This window comes from Salvelinus namaycush, chromosome 24 (genome assembly GCF_016432855.1).
Source record: "Salvelinus namaycush isolate Seneca chromosome 24, SaNama_1.0, whole genome shotgun sequence".
Classification (NCBI taxonomy): domain Eukaryota; kingdom Metazoa; phylum Chordata; class Actinopteri; order Salmoniformes; family Salmonidae; genus Salvelinus; species Salvelinus namaycush.
The window spans coordinates 5,274,390-5,295,794 of NC_052330.1; the positions used below are offsets into that span (position 1 = coordinate 5,274,390).

A 21,405-nucleotide genomic window follows, 5' to 3' on the forward strand; every position below is an offset into this window, starting at 1 on the left:
TGGGAGCAATTTCCAAACGCCTGAATGTACCACGTTCATCATTACAAACAATAGTACGCAAGTATAAACACCATGGGACCACGCAGCCGTCATATGGAAGGAGACACGTTCTGTCCCCTAGAGATGAACGTACTTTGGTGCGAAAAGTGCAAATCAATCCCAGAACAACAGCAAAGGACCTTGTGAAGATGCTGGAGGAAACAGGTACAAAGTATCTATATCCACAGTAAAACAAGTCCTATATCGACATAACCTGAAAGGCCGCTCAGCAAGGAAGAAGCCACTGCTCCAAAACCGCCATGAAAACGCCAGACTATGGTTTGTAACTACACATGGGGACAAAGACCGTACTTTTTGGAGAAATGTCCTCTGGTCTGATGAAACAAAAATAGAACTGTTTGGCCATAATGCCCATCGTTATGTTTGGAGGAAAAAGGGGGAGGCTTGCAAGCCGAAGAACACCATCCCAACCGTGAAGCACGGGGGTGGCAGCATCATGTTGTGGGGGTGCTTTGCTGCAGGAGGGACTGGTGCACTTCACAAAATAGATGGCATCATGAGGGCGGAAAATTATGTGGATATATTGAAGCAACATCTTACGACATCAGTCAGGAAGTTAAAGCTTAGTCGCAAATGGGTCTTCCAAATGAACCATAACCCCAACCATACTTCCAAAGTTGTGGCAAAATGGCTTAAGTACAACGAAGTCAAGATATTGGAGTGGCCATCACAAAGCCCTGACCTCAATCCTACAGAAAATTTGTGGGCAGAACTGAAAAAGCGTGTGCGAGCAAGAAGGCCTACAAGCCTCACTAAGTTACACCAGCTCTGTCAGAAGGAATGGGCCAAAATTCACCCAACTTATTGTGGGAAGCTTGTGGAAGGATACCCGAAATGTTTGTCCCAAGTTAAACAAGTTAAAGGTAATGCTACCAAATACTAATTGAGTGTATGTAAACTTCTGACCCACTGGGAATGTGATGAAAGAAATAAAAGCTGAAATAAATAATTATCTCTACTATTATTCTGACATTCCAATTTCTTAAAATAAAGTGGTGACCCTAACTGACCTGGAAAGGGAATTTTTACTTGGATTAAATGTGAGGAATTGTGAAAAACTGAGTATAAATGTATTTGGCTAAGGAGTATGTAAACTTCTGACTTCAACTATATGTATATTTTAATCACATGCTTCCAGGTTTTTCTGTGTTAGTTTCAGTTTAAACTGCAAAATCAAGATATACTTCCCCCAAGTATAAGTACTGTAGCTCCATTACCATGGTAACCCTTTGGTCTGAATGTGGCAACGGATCATTTTAATCACTTTCCTACATTAAATGCTTATAGGGTTTTTTAACAAGTGTTTTTTGAGTTTTGTAGCAATGTAATTGGCTATTTTGCTTAATGGCCTTAGTGCCCTGGCTGATTGTTTTGGTGCACTGGCAGATGAGGCACCCCTTAAGGCATAGTGGCCTTGTCCCTAAAATTCCTTTCCTGGTATGTTATTCTCCTCACAGGTTGCTCTGGAGTTCATGATACTGGTGTCTGTGGACCTAAAGAAGACATTTTATGAAGGCCTGGACTAGAGGTTGACCGATTATGATTTTTCAACACCGATACCGATACCGATTATTGGAGGACCAAAAAATCCGATACCGATTAATCGGACGATTTTTATATATATCTGTAATAATGACAATTACAACAATACTGAATGAACAATCATCATTTTGATGTTCCAAGATGGTGTAGCAGTCAGACGTCCTTTGTCCTCGTCTTGTCGTGTCCTGTGTATATATCTTTTTATATCTTTTCCTTCGCATATATTTTTTTATAATTTTTTTTAAACTCAACTTCAAACACTCTCCTGCAAACCGCCTCACCCAATGTGGTGCGGATCTGTTTTTTTTTCTAAAGTATTATTCACCTCGAATCCGGAATCCCCCAACAGAAGCTAGCCAGCTCACTAGCTACTAGCTAGCAGTCAGCTAATCACTGCTAGCGGTCATCAGCTAACCTTTAGCTCAGAAAGCTCTCGCCAGTTTGTACAACGCCTCTCAAACCAGAGCATACCGGACCTATTTTCTCACTCCATATGCGATTTTGATAGAACAATTAATCCCTACACCATGCAGTGCTGATTTTGCCATTTGAACAGGAATTACAATCAGTTTTGCGTCAACATTGTTCGTCAGTGGGCTCGCCCTGGTCTGTCTTCAATATAAACTTAACATTTTCGGCTGTGCTTTTGTGTAATAAATGAGTTGCTTATTATAGGGATTCATTGTACTATCTAAACTTGTTATATTTTTTAAATATCTAGAAATATTTTTTTTTAGATTTTGTAAGTTGGTCATTTAAAAAGAAAGTAGTAGAGGCAGAATTCTACACAGTGCACAGTGAATGTTGTAGTAAGAGCTGATTGCCAAAATAGCACTGAATGATAGATGAGGCTTTTTATGGTTTTCCCCCATGCTCATGGTAGGGAGCGTGGTACTGGTCAGGCACCGTGTTATGCGGTGAAGCGCACGGTGTCTCCTGTGCGCGTTCACAGCCCGGTGCGTTCTGAGCCAGCTCTCCGCATGTGTCGTGCTAGAGTGGGCATCCAGCCAGGACGGATTGTGCCAGCACAGCGCTCCTGGTCTCCGGTGCACCTCTTCGGCCCAGGGTATCCTGCGCCGGCTCTGCGCACTGTGTCTCCGGTGCGCTATCACAGCCCAGTGCGTCCTGGGCCTGCACTCCGAACGTGCCGGGCCAAAATGGGCATTCAGCCAGGACGAGTGGTGCCAGCTTTAAGCACCAGATCTCCAGTGCTCCCCCACAGCCCGGTTCAACCTGTGCCTGCTCCACGGACCAGTCCGGGGCCTGCAGTGAGGGTCCCCAGTCTTGTGCCTGCTCCACGGACCAGGCCTCCAGTAGGTCTCCCCGGCCTGGTGAGTCCTGTGCCTGCTCCACGGGCCAGTCCGGGGCCTGCAGCGAGGGTCCCCAGTCCGGGGCCTGCAGCGAGGGTCCCCAGTCCGGGGCCTGCAGCGAGGGTCCCCAATTCGGGGCCTGCAGCGAGGGTCCCCAGTCTTGTGCCTGCTCCACGGGCCAGTCCGGGGTCTGCGGCGAGGGTCCCCAGTCCGGGGTCTGCGGCGAGGGTCCCCAGTCCGGAGCCTGCGGAGAGGGTCCCCAGTCCGGGGTTGGCGACGAGGGTCCCCGTACCAGAGGCGCCACCAAAGTGGGGGGAGCCAGAGGTGGAGCGGGGTCTGCGTCCCGCACCGGAGCCGCCACCAAGATAGATGCCCACCCGGACCCTCCACTATAGTGTCAGGTTTGCGGCCGTAGTCCGCACCTTTGGGGGGGGGGGGGGGGGGGGGTACTGTCACTGTACTGTACTGTGATTTGGGTGGGCATTCTATGTTCTATATTTCTTTGTTTTTGGCCGAGTGTGGTTCCCAATCAGAGGCAGCTGTCTATCGTTGTCTCTGATTGGGAATCATACTTAGGCAGCCTGTTTTGCCACCTTAGTTGTGGGATGTTGTCTTCGTTTAATGCATGTATAGCCTTACGGAGCTTCACGTTCATTTTTGTTGTTTATTGTTTTGTTGGCGTCATTTTTTTTAAATTAAGAAAAATGTACGCTCACCACACTGCACCATGGTCCGGTCATTTTCAAGACGACGCTTGTGACAATGTCCTCCTGTGTGCTACCTATATCCCCCCACTAGAATCCCCATACTTTAATAAAGACAGCTTCTCCATCCTGGAGGGGGAAATCAATAATTTCCAGGCCCAGGGACATGTACTAGTCTGTGGCGACCTAAATGCCAGAACCGGACAAGAACCTGACATCCTCAGCACACAGGGGGACAAACACCAGCCTGGAGGTGACAGCATTCCCTCCCCCATATGCCCCCCTAGACACAACTACGACAACATAACCAACAAAAACAGGTCACAACTCCTGCAGCTCTGTCGCATGCTGGGTATGTACATACTGTAGTCAATGGTAGGCTTCGAGGGGACTCCTATGGTAGCTACACCTATAGCTCATCTCTTGGCAGTAGTACTGTAGACTACTTTATCACTGACCTCAACCCAGAGTCTCTGTGTCCACAGTCAGCCCACTGACACCCCTATCAGATCACAGCAAAATCACAGTCTACTTGAACAGAGCAATACTCAATCATGAGGCATCAAAGCCAAAGGAACTGAATAATATTAAGAAATGCTATAGATGGAAGGAATGAAACCTACCAAAAAATAATTAGGCAACAACAAATTCAATGCCTTTTAGACAACTTCCTGGACAAAACGTCCCACTATAATAGTGAAGGTGTAAACTTGGCAGTAGAAAACCTAAACAATATATTTGACCCCTCAGCTTTCCTAACAAATCTAAAAATGTCAAACACAAAACCAAAGAAAAATGTATAACAATGACAAGTGGTTTGATGAAGAATGCAAAAACCTAAGAACGAAATTGAGAAACCTATCCAACCAAAAACATAGAGACCCAGAAAGCCTGAGTCTACGCCTTCAGTATGGTGAATCACTAAAACAATACAGAAATACACTACGGAAAAAGGAGGAACAGCACAATGTAATTGAAGATTCCATAGACTAACCACTTCTGGGAAAATTGGTAAACACTAAACAAACAACACGAAGAGTTATCTATCCAAAATGGGGATATATGGGTAAACCACTTATCCAATCATTTTGGCCCTATAACAAAGAACAAACATATACATGTCAAATACAAAACTTAGAATCAACTATTTAAGAACCCACTGAATGAACTACAGGACAAAATACAAACCCTCCAACCCAAAAAGGCCTGTGGTGTTGATGGTATCCTCAATGAAATGATAAAATACTTAAACTCTTTAACATCATCCTTAACTCTGGCATCTTCCCCAATATTTGGAACCAAGACCTCATCACCCGAATCCACAAAAGTGGAGACAAATTAGACCCCAATAACTACCGTGGGATATGCGTCAACAGCAACCTTGGGAAAATCCTCTGCATAATCATTAACAGCAGACTTGTACATTTCCTCAGTGAAAACAATGTACTGAGCAAATGTCAAATTGGCTTTTTACCAAATTACCGTACGACAGATCACGTGTTCACCTTGCACACCCTAATTGACAAACAAACAAAACAAAACAAAGGCAAAGTCTTCTCATGCTTTGTTGACTTCAAAAAAGCCTTTGACTCAATTTGGCATGAGGGTCTGCTATACAAATTGATGGAAAGTGGTGTTGAGGGAAAAACATACGACATTAAAAAATCCATGTACACAAACAACAAGTGTGAGGTTAAAATTGAAAAAATATATATATATATATTTCCACAGGGCCATGGGGTGAAGCAGGGATGCAGCTTAAGCCTTCAACATCAACAAACTCTTCAACATATATATATATCAACAAATTGGCGAGGGCACTAGAACAGTCTGCAGCACCCGGCCTCACCCTACTAGAATCTGAAGTCAAATGTCTACTGTTTTCTGATGATCTGGTGCTTCTGTCACCAACCAAAGAGGGCCTACAGCAGCACCTAGATCTTCTGCACAGATTCTGTCAGACCTGGGCCCTGACACTAAATCTCAGTAAGACAAAAATAATGGTGTTCCAAAAAAGGTCCAGCCGCCAGGACCACAAATACAAATTCCATCTAGACACTTACCCTAGAGCATACAAACTATACATACCTCGGCCTAAACATCAGCGCCACAGGTAAGTTCCACAAAGCTGTGAACGAGCTGAGAGACAAGGCAAGAAGGGCCTTCTATGCCATCAAAAGGAACATAGAATTCGACATACCAATTAGGATCTGGCTAAAAATACTTGAATCGGTTATAGAACCCATTGCTCTTTATGGTTGTGAGGTCTGGGGTCTGCTCACCAACCAAGAATTCACAAAATGGGACAAACACCAAAAATCCTCCATGTACAACATAAAACACCAAATAATGCATGCAGAGCAGAATTAGGCCAATACCTGCTAATGATCAAAATCCAGAAAAGAGCCATAAATTCTGCAACCATCTAAAAGTAAGCGATTCACAAACCTTCCATAACAAAGCCATCACCTACAGAGAGATTAATCTGAAGAAGAGTCCCCTAAGCAAGCTGGTCCTGGGGCTCTGTTCACAAACACAAACAGACCCCTCCCCCAGGGCAGCAACAGAATTAGACCCAACCAAATCATGAGAAAACAAAAAGATAATTGCTTGACACATAGGAAAGAATTAACAAAAAAACTAGAATGCTATTTGGCCCTAAACAGAGAGTACACAGTGGCAGAATACCTGACCCAAGCGTAGACAGACCTGGCTCTCAAGAGAAGACAGGCTATGTGCACACTTCCCACAAAATGAGGTGGAAACTGAGCTGCACTTCCTAACCTCCTGCCAAATATATGGCCATTTTAGAGAAAACATATATATCCCTCAGAATACACAGGTCCACAAAGAATTCGAAAAACAAACCCAATTTTGATAAACTCCCATATCTACTGGGTGAAATACCACAGTGTGCCATCACAGCAGCAAGATTTATAACCTGTTGCCACAAAAAAGGGCAACCAGTGAAGAACAAACACCATTGTAAATACAACCCATATTTATGTTTTTGGTCATCAAATAAGAATTTGTTATTAACTGACTTACCAAGGTAAATAAAGGTCAAATAAAAAATACAAATATTTATTTATTTTCCCTTTTGTACTTTAACTATTTGCACATCGTTACAACACTGGAAATAGACATAACATGACATTTGAAATGTCTTTATTCTTTTGGAACTTCTGTGAGTGTAATGTTTACTGTAAATTTGTATTGTTTATTTAACTTATTTACTTCACTTGCTTTGGCAATGTTAACATGTTTCCCATGCCAATAAAGCCCTTGAATTTAATTGAGAGAGACAGAGCGCGAGAGAGAGAAAGAGAGCGAGAGACACAGAGAGAGAAAGCCGCACTGTGAGCAATAAGAAGACTTAATAGTCATATAAAAGTGGATCCCTTGAAAGTCCAAGACCTGAAATTTCTTCCTAGGACAAATCCTGACATGATTGCGTGAACGCATTGAACCAACAGGAGTGAACTGATAGCTGCTAACAAACGGACGACTGCGTGATCACCCTCTCAAGTCATAGACAGTTCTCTCTGCTACCGCACGGTAAGCGGTACAGGAGCGCCAAGTCTAGGTCCAAGAGGCTTCTAAACAGCTTCTACCCCCAAGCCATAAGACTCCTGAATATCTAATCAAATGGGTATCCAGACAATTTACATTGCCCCCTCTCTTTTACGCTGCTACTCTCTGTTATTATCTATGCATAGTCATGTTAATAACTCTACCTACATGTACATATTACCTCAATTACCTCGACTAACCAGTGCCCCCGCACACTGACTCTGTACCGGTATCCCCTGTATATAGCCTCGCTATTGTTATTTTACTGCTACTCTTTCATTATTTGTTACTTTTATTTTTTGGGGTCATTTTTCTTAAAACTACATTGTTGGTTAAGGGCTTGTAAGTAAGCATTTCACTCTGTCTACACCTGTTGTATTCGGCGCATGTGACAAATAACATTTGATTTGATTTGATTTGAAAGCACCGATTACAGATACATTATACAAGACAAAATTACTGCAACCAAGATAACAAAATAGGTCAGATTCAGTGCATGCAAAATGGCACCCTATTCCCTATGTAGTGCCCTACATAGGGAATAGGTTGCCCTACATAGGGAATAGGTTGCTATTTGGGACGCCGACATTGTCTACCCTGATCAGATTGTACCCATGAGGACCACAGACTGTATTGAGTCTGTACTGAGCTGTTCTTGTGAGACCAACTGGGATCGAATTCGGGTCTCCTGGGCCCAGTTTTTCAGACGTTATCATCCGGATTTCACCTATCGGATACGATTAAATGCATAGAAATAGAATGAATAGAACGAGACTGCTTTAGCTCGCTGAGCTCAGGGAGCTAACGCAAATCTTCAAGTCTCAGGAAAGGGTACCCATCACCTGGCCTCTCATCAGGAACGTCTACCTAAGGGGTATCGGATAATGATTGACTTCCAGGGACAGAGGAACAATGAGAATGTAAAGGGCTCCACCCTGGTCAAGGCTGTGTGTAAGCAGAGACGCAGACAGCCAGTGGCATTGTGAGGAATAGCTCACCAAATTGTATGGATATCCAATGACGGAAAATTAAAAAAAACTTTTCTAAACATCCAAATTTCCCTTTGGCCACTTAACCCTTCTTATAAAACATGTCCTCAAAAGCACTGCTACATTCTCGGTAAGTTTGAAAAGGGGCCCAGAGAAGGAAGTGCTGAGAATAAGTACTCAAATGGTTGCAGCCAAAATCCCTTACCATTGTGACAGTGTGCATCCTAAATGGCACCCTATTCCCTATAAGGTGTTATAGGGCGCTGAGTTAATTCTGATGGATGAGTAACAGTTGCTCTGAGATGCGATTTAAATGCTGTCCCAGCTTCAACAAGCATGTTGTCCAAAGAAAATAATCTATGATAAAACATAAGCCCTGTAATACTGCCCCTGTTGGATAATGTGCAACATTGACGAGCGGGAGGAAAATACCACAAAGTGAAACTTTCAGTAAATATGACAAGTTGGTCACAGCTGTTTAAATACCTGCTTTTCTGTCTTTGTGTCAAATGTGCCGGTTCTCAGACTTAGACTGAGAGGGTCAAAATGAACACATTCACTCTCTTATGAATGCTGGAAAGCCGTAATATTTTCACAACTACTCCAGGTTTCTTCTTCCTTCCCAGTTGAATATCATGAAAACATCAATGTGCTCTTTTTTCCCCTTACCTTATTCAGAGTCTAGGGTTTATTTGTGCAGGTTGTTTGCATCATCCATTTGAAACAGAGAGGAATGTGCGTACATGCTACTGTCTCCAGCAACTTGGGAAGAGAAGAGTGCCATGCATAATGAGGGTTCTGTACATCTCAAATGGCACTCTATTCCTGTATGGTACTATACTTCTGACCAGAAGTACAGAATGCTTGGAGTCAGTGACCCATTTATTGATCTTAACCGTTGCTGATCAATGACTGTGTTTTACACTGTTTATCTCAAGGTTTTGAAAGTCCATTTTCCATTGTCTTAAATAGTCCTGAAAAGTACTTAAATTACTTTGACACTTAGACCTATACAGTGTTTATTTTAATTTTATTTAAACTTTTTTTAACTAGGCAAGTCAGTTAAGAACAAAATCTTATTTACAATGACAGCCTACCAAAAGGCAAAAGGCCTCCTGCAGGGACGAGGGCTGAGATTAAAAATAAAAATAAATTAAATAAAAATATAGGACAAAACACACATCATGACAAGAGAGACAACACAACACTACATAAAGAGAGACCTAAGACAACAACATAGCATGGTAGCAACACAACATGACAACAACATGGCAGCAGCACAACATGGTAGCAGCACAACATGGTAGCAGCACAAAACAGGGAACAAATATTATTTGGCACAGACAACAGCACAAAGGGCAAGAAGGTAGAGGCAACAATACATTACACAAAGCAGCCACAACTGTCAGTAAGTGTCCATGATTGAGTCTTTGAATTAAGAGATTGTGATAAAACTGACCTTTAACAGAATGTGACTGGCAGAACGGGTGTTATATGTGGAGGATGAGGGCTGCAGTAGATATCTCAGATAGGGGGGAGTGAGGCTTAAGAGGGTTTTATAAATAAGCATCAACCAGTGGGTCTTGCGACGGTTATACAGAGATGATCAGTTTACAGAGGAGTATAGTGCAGTGATATATCCTATAAGGAGCTTTGGTGGCAAATCTGATGGCCGAATGGTAAAGAACATCTAGCCGCTCGAGAGCACCCTTACCTGCCGATCTATAAATTACGTCTCCGTAATCTAGCATGGGTAGGATGGTCATCTGAATCAAGGTTAGTTTTGCAACTGGGGTGAAAGAGGAGCGATTACGATAGAGGAAACCAAGTCTAGATTTAACTTTAGCCTGCAGCTTTGATATGTGCTGAGAGAAGGACAGTGTACCATCCAGCCATACTCCCAAGTACTTGTATGAGGTGACTACCTCAAGCGCTAAACCCTCAGAGGATGTAATCACACCTGTGGGGAGAGGGGCATTCTTCTTACCAAACCACATGACCGTTGTTTTGAGGGTGTTCAGAACAAGGTTAAGGGCAGAGAAAGCTTGTTGGACACTAAGAAAGCTTTGTTGTAGGGCGTTTAAGTAGCCCATAAACCTGTAGCTGAAAACTACTGGATGCATGAGATATAAGCTCTATCCCAAAAGGCAGCCTATTCCCTATAGTGCACCACTTCTGACCAGTGCCATTAGGGATCTGATCAAAAGAAGTGCACTGTGTTGGAAATAGGTGCCAGTTGGGAGGCTGTACTATTTTCTCACAACAAGCCCTTGGCATCTAGTACAGCTAGTGAATTAAGACAGTAAACAGATAGAAAACAGTAGTTCAGTTGTGTTGAGAAACTCAAACCACCAGTGCAGGTGTGTGGCTCCGCGCACTCCAGGCACTGTGAGAGCTCCATCTCTAGTCAGCTGAGAACCCGCGCGCTGACTGACAGCTCCCGTCGTCATAGCAGCCGCCAGAGCGGCGCCTGCCTGGCTTCAAGTGCTGCTGTGAATGGGATGCCGTCACAGCGCTGGCGCCAGGCAGTCGGTAGAAGTGGGAGCTTGCGGCGAAGCCAGGCAACTCGCTACAGCTACTGCAGTGTGAGTCCGTTGAACTCTATGGTGCCAAGCAATCATGAGATTGGGTTCAACTTGGTCCAGTGGGTAAGAAATGGGGAAACTGCGCACAGCTTTAACGCATGGTAAAATTAACTCACTCCAGATGAGCTAGGGTCACGAAACGAAATAATGTGCAATTTCCCTCTATGGAAAATAGGCCAATATAGGCTATCAATAGCTGGAACTGTAGGCTAATACATGGTTATTGGGGTGAACATCTCTGGTGAGTAACCTAATTGGCTCTGCGTAATTAGGAGGTAGTCTACATTTGGCACACTGATGTGCCTTTAGATCACCTATAGGCCCACAGCCAGAAGTAGCCTACAGACTCAGATGACTTCAAAATAGACTTTCACATGAACAGAGAAGAACATCACTTCAGTGCGCGCCTTCACATAACTTGCTCAAGAATGCGGAAAATATGGGCGGGGTGGACATATGTGCTCCATTTGAACCAATTCCATTGCTTTGGACAGTGATTGACACTTCCAGGAAGCCAATCTACGAGCAGTTCGAGCTGAGGCGCGACCAGCCCCGTCCACAAGGCTTATAAGAAGACTTGACAGCGTGCGCACTGCAATGATTGTATTTAGCGAAGTCTGGGCAAGGATATCTGCTTCTTTCATGCGTAATATCTTATCGCACTCAACTGTCATCATGAAAGCAATAAGTCCCGTGCGGTCTATGAGAAACAACATCACCAACTCGTCGGAACATACCCTCGGCATCGCCCGGAGCAAAAGCCCGATGGATGATCCTCTGAGTCTGCTGTACAATATGAACGACTGCTACACCAAGCTGAAAGAACTCGTGCCCAGCCTCCCGCAGAACAAGAACGTTAGTAAAATTGAGATATTGCAGCATGTTATAGACTATATATTAGACCTTCAGATTGCACTGGACTCTAGCTCAATCATCTCCAGCTGCCAACATCAGCAGCAGCGACCGGGACAGCCAGCATCACCCAGGAACCCCCTAGCAACCATCAACTCCGACATCAGCCTGGTCACCTTTCAGGTAAAATTACGAATAGTATAGAATAACTTCATTTTTTTCCCCCAATGAGGGAACTTCTGTTTTGGAGTGGTTCAGAAAAATACCCTAACATAAACATAGTAGGCTATACAGAAAGAAACTAGCTTGTTCAATTGGAGTTCCTATATTTTGATGTAGCCTAACTCATATGACATGTACATTATTCATGTAGTCTATGTAATATGCTTACTTTGGTTAAAAGGCTTACAGGCTTATATTCAAATATTTATTTGATTCTCTCCAAAGCAGCCTTATATTTTGCTTCACATAAATCTGTAAAAATGTACTAAATCTTTTACATTTGATTAAGTGCCACTGTTGGTTATTGTACAAGTTACAGCTTGGTGGTGAATGAATAGAAACCTAATAGAAACTAGACCACAGCCACTGTACTAACTCAGCAATGCCAGTAGCCTCGATTTGTAAACAGTGATATTGAACAGTGGTTGTCTTGTGTGTTTTCACAGTCAAATGACCAGCTCCCCAAAGAGACAGAGACTGATGACCGCTAAACTCCCCCTCTGACTGGGTAAGTATTTCCTTTAATACTGCCATTTTTGCATCCATTTCCATCTGGAAAAGTCATTTTGTTGAGAGGTAAAAGAAAAGGTGCGCTCAAATGGGTCAAAACTTTAAGGACATAGAGACTTGGTATCAGTTACACTTTGAAAAGGGTAGTCCATGGACTGTTATATTGTTGACTTGACTGACATTTGACACCACTGATTAACCTACCTGTATCATGATATCATAGGCTCTGGCTACATAATAGACTGGATGGCTACTCCAGTGAGTGGTTGTGTGGGTTCTGAAAACTACTGGTCTGTAGATAATTGTCTGTAAGTAAAAGCAGGCGCCAGCCAGCATCATTATAGCAAGTGTAGATCTATTCCCACGTTGTACTTAGAGGTTGTCAGGATGTTACTTATTCCGCCGACTGTGTCGACGCCTCCATCTGGTGCTCAGGGATTGCCCAGTATTTCAGCCTGTGTGTCCCAAATGGCACCCTATTTCCTTAAGTAGTGCCCTGTGGGCCCGGTTTAAAAGTAGTGCGCTACATAGGGAAAAGGGTGCCATTTGGGACAGACTTCCACCAGTATTTCAGTGTTTGGTTAAAGTAGAAAAAGAACTGTGGCTTCCTCTCAGGCGCCAGTCTGACTGTCCAGTTCCCTGTCTGTCCTTTAGCCTGGCTTCTCTCTAAATGTTACTCTCTTTTCTCTCCCCAGTCTATTACAGGTGTGTTTTAAACAGGACCCCATGTTCACCTCCACTGGCTGGCTGGATTTCCTCTTGACTTAAGTTTAAATTTTTTCCTAAAAGGAGATGCAAGTATGTGTTTTAAAGTTTTTATTTATCTACTGGCCTTTTATTTTTTCTTTCAACGGAAGAATGATCTCTCACCAACAATGGAAACACAAGGACAGAATAACTGACTGAAAAGAGATCTTTCGACGACAGGATTCTGCTTTTTCCTGGGCAGGTGGTGCATGAAACACAGGAGAACTCTCTAAATGTTTGCTGTTTCTTACGGACGGACTAATGGACACTCACTGTATATAAATGTTAAGACAAAAATCATGCCTGTATAGTATCAGATTGGTTGCAGAGAATATAATGAGGAATATTGTAAATTGCACTTTTATACAATAATAAATTAGATTCCTTATACTGTACAATTGTTAATATCCATACTATGTTTTATGAGGGATTATATTGGAACTTTGTAAGTGGTGTAAATATACAAATTTCCAACAACTGACAATTTTCAATTTTCAACATTGTCACTGGACTTTCTCTTACATTGAAGGATGGTGGAACTGCATTCCATTTAACTTGCTTTTAAATGTATCCAAAAGATTCAGACTATCATTAGGAAGACCACATAACAAGGCTCAATGTATTGCAGTTACTAATCATATCCAGTTATCCAGGATGGTGTGCTGGTGCCCATCTAGTCACTGGTGGTTCTCTGTAGCTCAGTTGGTAGAGCATGACGCTTTCAATGCCAGGGAAGTGGGTTTGATTCCCGGGACAACCCATACATAAATAACTTATGCCCCATGACTGTAAGTTGCTTTGGATAAAATCGCATATTAGATTATTACATATGAAGATGCGTACTATTTTTGCATGGGTGGAGCACGCCTCCTGCTGGTGGACGTTAAGAAGAAACTGCTATATGAGAAAACATACTGGTCCAAACATATCATTTCCAACACGCCTACGAGGGAACAAACAAGAGGTCAGACTCTGTATACGGCCAACATCCAGATTTTATTTTTCAGTCCGATTAATGTCTGATGGCAAAATTCACTTATTTTCCTTTATAGATAGAATCCCCTATTTTCTTATTTTTTTCTCCGACACGGTTATCATCAGACTGGGTAAAATACACCACAGAACATCACAGTGCATCGCACGGGTCATAATCTGTAGCCAGATTTGTGAATCCGATGCCATCTGCTTATCAAATGTATACTTCAATGGCATTGGATACATAGCACTAGTGTTACGGGACGAGACAGACCATGACAACATTTAATAAACCAAAATGATTTTACAACCACTGTTCATTACAAAGAAACGTACATACAGTCCAATTTATCACATGGCGAATGCAACTGAATTTTTCTGGAGACTTTTCTGAACATACTTCTCATTCTAAATGTTTTCTTAAAACACTTATTGTCACATATTAGTGTCAACGTCCCCTCCCTTTAATCCTCAACTGTTTGTTAGTGTTGTAAGGAGGGCCCATAGGACTGGTCAAAAGTAGTGCACTTTATAGGGAATAGGGTGCCATTTGGGATGCAAACATAGTTAAAAGTCCTGTGGCTATAGCAACATTGCAGAACAGTTCAGTTGAGTCTCCTCCATGACATTTGCTGAGACATGGCAAAGACAGATCCTACACACACACTTTTGTTCAATTTGGCTCACGTGTTCATTTGCATTTATTCTTTCAACGATCTTCTATTGTACAGAACCCACAAGCTCCGTACATCACTAGTTGACACACATAGGCAGCAGCAGCTAAGAATAATACTGTTGGCACATGCTCCTAGACTGGTCCCGGATAGATTCGTGCTCTTGTCAATCCCTTGGCATGACAATGAGTGACAAGAAGTTGGCCTGATAGCACAAACAGACTGGCACTCAAGCTTAAAATGCTTGCTCTAGTGCAGGACAATTCACAGATAGTTGTTACAGTATAATTGACAACTAATTACATACAGTAAGTAACTACCAATATAGTTAGTATGGGTCATTTCACTTCAGATGATAAAAATACACAATACAACATCAGTACGCTGCCTCTACAGTACATAGTAGCCTCGTGAAACCAGACCGACCGTTGCGCTCTCCTTTTATTTCACTAAAGTAAAACAATGTGAGCACGCAAAATCAGGCCGGTTTAACGAGGTTATCTACGTAGTACACACCTAGGAACATATAGCCCTAAAATCTTAATTTATCTACCCATTTCGCTAGCCAAGGTACCTTGCTACTCATGCGTTGTTCAGACTACCACACCAAAGATCTACTGACTGAGTGCTCGCCAGGGGTCTCCCTCCTGGGTACGACGTGGGCGGGGAGGCTCACAGGATGCTCTCGCGCTCCTCTCCGAAGGTGACAGTGTCGGAGGACACACTGGTGATCTCTGGGGGATCCCCGGGGTTCAGCCCCCGCTTCAGGTGCACCACGCGCACGTTCTCGTTGTGCGGCCCGGACTTGGTGGTGCCGGAACCCGGGGAGACGATGATCTCGCTGGTGGAGGAGGAGGTAGGGGTGGAGCAGGTAGTGTCGGTCGACCCCACCGGAGCACTCTGCCCTGGGCAACGCTGCTGCTGGGCATTGGTGTTATTGTTGAGGGTGGTGTTGCTGGGCGTGCGGTTCAGGTTGTAGCTCTTGGACGAGGGCCAGCTCTCTTCGGGGCTGCTGGCCAGCAGGCTGCACTGGTCCTCGGAGCAGATGGACATGCGGGCCACGGCCGGGTCCTGGAGACCACTCAGGCTGCTGGGCAGACCCCTCTTCCTGGCTGCCAGGCTCTGGCTCTCCTCCTGGTCCAGGTCGATGAGGTTGGCCCTTTCCAGCTGGGAAAGGTCGGCCTCCTCGTCCTGCAGAGAGTGGTTGGGGGAGCTCTCATTGGACCGCATGCCAGAGTCCGACGAATCCTTCTTATCCAGCATGGCATCGGAGAGATATTCTTTCCCCTTAGCCAGGGCCAGGGAGCTGCTGCAGGAGGATGCTTTGGTTTCACCGGGCTTCTTCCCGTCGCCCAGGAGAGGAGTGTCGGAGTTCTCTGAATCCTCGTCGTCGCTGGTCAACTTCTGGTAACGCAGCCCGCCGGTGGCCTTCAACTTGAGATCGGTGGCTCCCAGAAACAGGCCGCTCCCCCTGTCGCTGGATCCGGAGGCCTTGCGGCCCAGCAGGGTTTTGGAGGAGCCATGGGGGTCCTGCTTTTCATCTTCCTCTGTGATGGGGTCCAGGGCGGCTTCAGCGTTGGTGAAGTCTGGGGCGTCTACAGCGGGGGGCTTGGTGGTGCTCCTCTTGGCAGTAGCCTTGTCCTTGGTCTTATCTTCGGAGCTGGAGGAGGTCATGAACTGGTTGGGGTGGGGCTGGACGGGCTTCTCTCCCCCGCCTCCGCCCACCTCCAGCGTGGCCATCTGGGCGATGTACTCCTGGTAGGCGTTGCGGTACTCGGATTGCTGCTTTTCAGTCAGCTTGACGATGTCGTTGGACGACTCCGGGGAGTTGAGGCTGGACATGCTGGGGGTGCGGTGGGTCGGGGCCTGGGGAGAGGGGAGGTTATGGAACATTACATTTAATAGAGTAAGACATGGAAAGACTGAGGAGGGCCTAGATCTGTGGTCTAAGTATACACTACTGTTCAAAAGTTTTAGAACGCCTACTCATTCAAGGGTTTTTCTTTATTTTTACTATTTTCTACATTGTAGAATAATAGTGAAGACATCAAAGCTATGAAATAACATATATGGAATCATGTAGTAACCAAATAAGTGTTAAACAAATCTAAATATATATTATATTTGAGATTCTTCAAATAGCCACCCTTTGCCTTGATGACAGCTTCGCACACTCTTGGCATTCTTTCAACCAGCTTCATGAGGTAGTCACCTGGAATGCATTTCAATTAACAGGTGTGCCTTCTTAAAAGTTAATTTGTGGAATTTCTTTCCTTCTTAATGCATTTGAGCCAATCAGTTGTGTTGTGACAAGGTAGTGCGGGTATACAGAAGATAGCCCTATTTGGTAAAAGACCAAGTCCCTATTATGGTAAGAACAGCTCAAATAAGCAAAGAGAAACAACAGTCCATCATTACTTTAAGACATGAAGGTCAGTCAATATGGAAAATGTCAAGAACTTTGAAAGTTTCTTGAAGTGCAGTCTTCTTGGTTTGGGCTTAGTGGGACATTTGTTTTTCAACTGGACAATGACCCAACACACCTCCAGGCTGTGTAAGGGCTATTTGACCAAAAAGGAGAGTGATGGAGTGCTGCATCAGATGACCTGGCCTCCACACTCACCCGACCTCAACCAAATTGAGATGGTTTGGGATGAGTCGGACTGCATAGTGAAGGTAAAGCAGCCAAAATGTGCTCAGCATATGAGAACTCCTTCAAGACTGTTGGAAAAGCATTCCAGGTGAAGCTGGTTGAGAGAATGCCAAGAGTGTGCAAAGCTGTAAACAAGGCAAAGGGTGGCTATTTGAAGAATCTCAAATATATTTTGATTTGTTTAACACTTATTTGGTTATTACATGATTCCATATGTGTTATGTCATAGTTCCGATGTCTTCACTATTATTCTACAATGTAGAAAATAGTAAAAATAAAGAAAAACCCTTGATGAGTAGGTGTTCTAAAACTTTTGACCGGTAGCGTACATGAAGACAAATATGCTATCATTTGGTTTACATACAGGTCAGCGGCTTAAATTACGGTTATGTGCATATAGTTATTCAATACCAGTCTTTCTGTCAATGTAATATAATGATGCAATATAGACCTCTCTACAATGGAAAATACCACCAGTCACTCACCATCCATGTGTTGTTGCTGTGCCTGGGAGGCTCATCCAGTCCCACGTTGCTTAGCTCCTCAAAGCTCAGGTTGAAGCTGTACATCGGTGAGTTGGCGTCGAGGTTGGCGGCGCCAGCTTGGGGCGGGGCGACCTGGCGCCTCGGTTCCCCGTGGCCCGCCACACTGCTGCCCATCTCGCTGGGAGCCTCCTCATGAAGCACCTGGCTCTCCACATGACGCATCTCCAACACCTAGAAGAAGAAGATGTAGGAGGAGGACTACAGATGACTGGGTTTAGGGTGTCCAATCAAAAACACATATTTTGACCAATGGGTAAAATTATAACCCTTTAAGAAAACCAAACCTCATGTCTCTATAGTAATCTGTTAAAAAGTTATTGGAGTTTTTACTCTTGTAGAATGGCCAGAATTATGGTGACTAAATCAATGGAGGCCAGAGAATAAGTGTGGTCAAAAATCTGGAAAATTGCATCATGTCAGCTAGGCTGGATTCTGTGCAAGAATTAAGGCTACAGGCTACCTGACAGGCTCACTTTCCTGTTGAACTCGTTATCTTTTTTTATTGAATTGCAGGATATTAAACAATATAGAGGTAAGATCGATATTGATTTTGAAACATGACATGTAGTATTTTCATATTTTAGCATATGCTTTTCATATGTAATTGGAAATTCCTGTTATTTTTCAAATATTTCTCACAAAAACAAACGTATCGCTGTGAAATGTCAATGGAGCACTGAATTTACAGATGTAGGATCTTAATTTGACCTCTCTTTTGTTGCTGACAATTTTCCCGCACAGCCGGAAATGCAATCTTGTAGTGTACCCAAGGTTTAAAAAGACTTCTAAAGTTTGAAATTCCACTCTAAAATGTCAGACTTGATTTGCCCTAACGAAGAATGTATTAACCCCTACAAAAAAATGTAAATTAATTATGATCCACATAATAATTTACATTTCCTGTTGCTGCAAGATTATGTTCCTTCTGTAGCAAACTGGCTCAAATTAAGATCCTACATCTGTATAAGCTTTTTATTTTCAAAGCCTTTTACATTTAATTCAGCTCGTGTCATGCTAATTTTGCGTTTTGTGATCCGCAGAAACAACTTTGTAGACAACGACCACAAAATGTAAAAGTGACAAAAGTTGTTACGAGAAACCTGCACAGCTATGTCAACAGAGCTCGGTGCTTATCATTGGATGTATTAGGTACGAAATTCAACTCTTTGGATATAATGTTAATGATTTGTTAGAGAAAGACCCCACTGAACGATTCAGAACATGAATAATATTTCGCAATTTTATAACATAAGGAGGTGAAATTTCATCACCAAAGCGCATTTTGGGCAGAGTGTGTAGACACCCTACTGAGTTAAGAACCATACTGTAACAGCAGTGTCGACTGTTAAAGCGGATGGTAAATACACTACACAATAAAAAGAAACTGGTAAGAGCAAAGTTAGAGCCAAAGTACTCACAGTTCCTCTGAAGAGCTGCCAGTCTCCAAAGTTCATTTTCATCTCATTCTTCAGTTCATCGATGTTGCACTGGGTCAGAACTCTGCCGTTCACATTAGCCTGAGGGAGAGAAGCGTGAGGGAGAGATGAGGGAGAGATGGTTAATGGGGGGATGCCAGAAATACCCTCTCTCTCTCTCAAGCTCACCTTCTTGATGGTGGCTGTGTACTGGACCAGCATGCTCTGGTCGATGCCCTCGATCTGTTTGACGCGCTCACACACTGCGTCTGTGTTCATGGAGCTCAGGAGGATGACCGGGGTGGCCGACACCACAGAGGCAGAACCCTGACACACACACACACAATACACACAACCAGGTCCAGAACACATTGTCAATGACAGGATACAGCTGAAGGACAAAACCTGAGTGAATAGCTATTTGATGGACGTTAGAATTCTGAATACAATTTCTCCCTTTTCAAGTTATTATGTATCTCACTATTGTAGTATGCTCTGCCAGTCTGGGTAAAAATGGAATAACATAGAATGAAATAAAATAAGAGTTCCATGCTGAAACTCCGTTCAAACCTGCAAAGGTAAAGGCATGGTATAGGGGAGAGTAACATGAAGAGAACGTAGGCCACATAAACCCTTAGTAGGTACAGTATGAGAGAAATATAATATCTGATCTATAATGGGTTGTTGATGAGAGTGCCGTTATCCTAGGGTGAGTATGGCATGATACAGTATGGAGTATGGTACAGTATGGCAATGGGATGTAGACTATGGGTTATTAGAGGTTGTCACGGCATTAGGCCCAGACCAAACGTTGTCAGTGAGTGGATGAGAGAATAGTGTATGGTAAAACACCTTGGATGTTATCTGTGAGGAGGAAATGACATCACTTCCTGTTATCTGTAAAGTATTACTACTACTAGGTTACTCACAAAGGCAAGAGTTAGACCATAGAAATAGAATCACTATAACGGATATCCCCTCAGACCATTGAATTGACTTGAACGAGGATGTCCGTTCTAGTGATTCTATTTCTTTGAGTTAGATATGACACCACACACCTCACCAAAGATGAATGGAGAAAATATTACTGGTAAGTGATACACATCTAGTGCTAGATTGCTGTGATGCTAGTATGGATAGAATGCACACAGCAATAAAATGGTACATGACTATTATTTATTCAAACAGGTTAGTTTCAGGTCTTTATGAAACCACAGGCAATGCCACTGACTGAGTAGAAGGGCTGTCCTCATAGGACATGTCGACTTTGATGAGGTGGGAGTGTGTGAGGGTTTGTGGTAAGGAGAGGACTTTAGCTAATGTTTGAAACGCTTATAGAGACTGTAAAAGTGACTAAATCAAACATGTTACAAATCTACAATGTATCTTACAAGGTTCCAAAACGTGTAATTGTAAATAGGTCTTAAGCAGTATTGCAATATTAAGGACAGAAGCACTATGAGCAGATCAAATATTTCACTAGTCAGCGGCCTTGTAGTGTTCAGTATCTACATCAGTTAGCATCCTAACAAGAGAGCTGGAGCGTCGCAACAACAGTCCGTATTTTAGCTGCAACACTGGAAGCGTAGCTTTTGCAGCCACGAGAAGAACGCGAGACACTTTATCAAGTGTTCTTGGGCGTGAGCGGCATGTCAAATTCTTGAAAGTAGAACCGAGCAACACAAACTTCTCGCGGAGCCGCGCCGCTTACGCCCAGGTTTCATTGACATGAATGGGAGAGTCTCGTGCTCTGAAAAAGTTACTCGCCCAGTGTAGCACGCCTGTAACTCCCGGTTCCCATTTGAGAGAGTAGGCTAGAGTTCCAAAGGTGCATGCTAGGACTGTGGTCAGATCACTTCCGGAAGGGGTTAGTTTGTCGGTCTAGGTAGTAGGAGGGCAGCATTAGCGAAGGGAGTAAAAAGCCAGAGTTAGGGACAAAAATCAGATGATTTCAGTACCTGCTTCTTTTTCAAAGACGGTACCTTTAACGGCTTGGAGAGGAGGAGAGAGAATGAGAGGTGGCAAGAGAGAGGGAAAGGTGAGGAGGGA

General features: G+C 43.6%; 1 protein-coding gene and 1 long non-coding RNA gene across 3 annotated transcripts in view; one reads left to right on the plus strand and one right to left on the minus strand.

Annotated features, from left to right (window-relative positions):
* The first annotated feature begins 11,374 nt into the window (after nt 1-11,374).
* On the plus strand, nt 11,375-13,592 carry LOC120019616. The gene is made up of 3 exons (XR_005472347.1): nt 11,375-11,798; nt 12,284-12,345; nt 13,043-13,592. It is a non-coding gene; the product is annotated as an uncharacterized LOC120019616 (long non-coding RNA).
* Nucleotides 13,593-14,071: 479 nt separating this feature from the next.
* The window catches only part of kidins220b (kinase D-interacting substrate 220b), a 41,584-nt gene continuing 34,250 nt past the window's right edge, over nt 14,072-21,405 (minus strand). For both annotated transcript variants that reach the window (XM_038962965.1, XM_038962964.1), the window contains exons 27-30: nt 19,546-19,683; nt 19,360-19,458; nt 17,882-18,112; nt 14,072-16,609 (exon numbers count right to left, since the gene is read on the minus strand). In XM_038962965.1, the coding sequence (XP_038818893.1) occupies nt 15,416-16,609; nt 17,882-18,112; nt 19,360-19,458; nt 19,546-19,683 (1,662 nt within the window). In that variant the 3' untranslated portion in view covers nt 14,072-15,415. The remainder of the gene's footprint in view (nt 16,610-17,881; nt 18,113-19,359; nt 19,459-19,545; nt 19,684-21,405) is intronic.